Source organism: Athene noctua, unplaced genomic scaffold (assembly GCF_965140245.1).
Source record: "Athene noctua unplaced genomic scaffold, bAthNoc1.hap1.1 HAP1_HAP1_scaffold_34, whole genome shotgun sequence".
In the NCBI taxonomy this organism is placed as follows: Eukaryota; Metazoa; Chordata; class Aves; order Strigiformes; family Strigidae; genus Athene; species Athene noctua.
Genome location: NW_027437537.1, coordinates 1,605,684 through 1,608,234, shown reverse-complemented (window position 1 = coordinate 1,608,234; position 2,551 = coordinate 1,605,684). Strand labels below are relative to the sequence as shown.

Genomic DNA, 2,551 nt, shown 5'->3' with positions numbered 1-2,551 from the left:
GCCCCAGACCAGCTCCCAGGAAGGAAATTAACTCTGTCCCAGCCAGACCAGCACAGGCAGCTGCCCCAGTGTGTCCAGTGAAGACGGGCACCGGCCAGACCCTGGACCTTCAAGTCTGTCCCCGGAGGCCTGGCTGTGCGAGGACACTGCTGCGTGCCCCCACCCTGCAAATCACACCGGTCACCTGGTCACTGGGGTTGTCCTCTGCGGGCCAATTGCTTGGGCGTGTTCTTGACACCAGGTTTGGAGGAAGAGCTCAGCCTTCAGGCACTGCCCTGAGCAGATCCTCTTTCATGACGGAACTGCTCTCGAGCAGCCTGGCTCTGTCACACAAGTGCCCAGTGCCTGTCCCTGCCTGCGTCACAGGACTGCCGTGCAGCAGGAGCGTGACCGAGGTGCCAGAGCCCTCAGGCCTGACACCGAACCCAAGGGGTCAGAAAGAGAGTATGGGAGTGAGAAGAGAACATCTCTGGAAGACCAAGCGCTCCCTGGCAGGGCAGCCACGCGGGAACTCTCTTCCCCTCCACCTCTCACACAGGAATTGTCCCTGCAGCTCCAAAAAATTCTCAGAGGAAGGAACTCAGAAGAAAAAACATCACTGCAAGCACTTTACTTTGTTAAAACACACACAGATCATGGCTCCTCATTTACGCAGCCACTCATTCAGAACAGAAAAGCAGACAGTGAATTAGGAAGGGGATGACAACATCATTACAAATAAAATACCACCAAAACCAACAGAAAAAGCAGACAGGCTGAGTTTATACAGAGTGATATTATAACGGCTATGAAGAAGATGAGCAGTTTATTGCTTCAGAATACCATCTGGCTACCAGTTTCCTCAGGGCATCAGTGAGATCCTGGTTCCTCATGCTGTAGATGACGGGGTTCAGTGTTGGGGGCACCACCGAGTACAGAAATGACACCACCAGGTCCAGGGCTGGGGAAGAGACAGAGGGGGGCTTCAGGTAGGAAACCATGACAGTGCTGACAAAGAGGGAGACCACGGCCAGGTGAGGGAGGCACGTGGAAAAGGCTTTGTGCCGTCCCTGCTCAGAGGGGATCCTCAGCACGGCCCTGAAGATCTGCACATAGGACACCACAATGAAAACAAAACACCCAAAAACTAAACAGACACTAACCACGATAAGCCCAACTTCCCTGAGGTAGGAGTGTGAGCAGGAGAGCTTGAGGATCTGGGGGATTTCACAGAAGAACTGGCCCAGGGTGTTGCCTTTGCAGAGTGGCAGTGAAAATGTGCTGGCTGTGTGCAGCAGAGCATAGAGAAACCCAGAGCCCCAGGCAGCTGCTGCCATGTGGGCACAAGCTCTGCTGCCCAGGAGGGTCCCGTAGTGCAGGGGGTTGCAGATGGCAACGTAGCGGTCGTAGGCCATGATGGTGAGGAGAGAAAACTCTGCTCCAAAAAAGAAGACCAAGAAAAAGACCTGGGCAGCACATCCGAGGTAGGAGATGTGCCTGTTGTCCCAGAGGGAGTTGGCCATGGCTTTGGGGAGAGTGGTGGAGAGGGAGCCCAGGTCGAGGAGGGAGAGGTTGAGGAGGAAGAAGTACATGGGGGTGTGCAGGCGGTGGTCACAGGCGATGGCGGTGATGATGAGGCCGTTGCCCAGGAGGGCAGCCAGGGAGATGCCCAGGAAGAGCCAGAAGTGCAGGAGCTGCAGCTCCCGTCTGTCTGCGAATGCCAGGAGGAGGAACCCGGTGACGGAGCTGCCGTTGGACATCTGTTCACTCTGGATCTGGAGGGTGTTACAGGAAGAAAAGGCAGTGGAAGGGTGAAGACAATTCTCTGAGGAAAATCTGTGCCATTTCTTTGTAGACCCTCCCCCTTCCCCCCCACAACTCTTTTTTTGCCTCTGGGAGACCCTTCATTCACCCTCCTGACCTGAGCTTCATTTTCTGCAGCTAACGCTGTGATTTCATGCTGTGACGGGCAGGGCCTCTGCCCATGGGTCCCTGAGAAGGCAGCCCTGCCCCACGGCAGTGGGGACGTGGGAACGTGCCAGGAGAGGAGGGGATAGGTTTGATATCAGAATTAGTCCGATGAAATCACTCCGCATTTAGAAGGGTTTATCAGATTCCACACTCCTAGTGCAAAGGAACATGGGTGGCAGAAAGTCATTTTAGGCAATCTTGTATTCCTACCTCCCCCATTATGCCCTCTGAGCGTTCTCTGAAACCAGAGACCCTGAGAATTTCTCCTGCACTCCGAGCCAATGGCTGTGAGACCGGAGGAGCAACAGGACAGCGTTATCCTTCCGTCGCTGTGCTGCCTCCTCCCAGACACCAACATTGCCGGGCGGCTGCTCCCAGCCCCGGAGCTCTGCAGAGGGCACTGGGCACGGGGCTGCAGAGCTGCACCCCGGCTCTGCTGCAGCTCGGGCTGAGAGGAGGAGGGTCCTGCCTTGGACCCCACTGCCCTGAGAGCAGAGGCTTCGCTGGTGGGAGAGGAGGAGGCAGGGGGGCTTGCTCAGAGGAAGGGCTCTGCACTGGAGGGGATGAGATGGAGATTTCTGAACTCTCCCTCCCACGTTTC

The 2,551-nt window shown here is 56.1% G+C and overlaps 1 protein-coding gene across 1 annotated transcript; it reads right to left on the bottom strand.

Annotated features, from left to right (window-relative positions):
- Positions 1 to 785: 785 nt before the first annotated feature.
- LOC141974175 (olfactory receptor 14J1-like) lies at positions 786 to 1,739 on the bottom strand. The gene has a single exon (XM_074933512.1). The coding sequence runs from the start codon at positions 1,737 to 1,739 to the stop codon at positions 786 to 788; it is 954 nt and encodes a 317-aa protein (XP_074789613.1).
- Positions 1,740 to 2,551: the final 812 nt, after the last annotated feature.

Excerpts from the sequence above, each read along its gene's own strand:
- LOC141974175 (XM_074933512.1), bottom strand. The coding sequence starts at position 1,739 with ATGTCCAACGGCAGCTCCGTCACCGGGTTCCTCCTCCTGGCATTCGCA.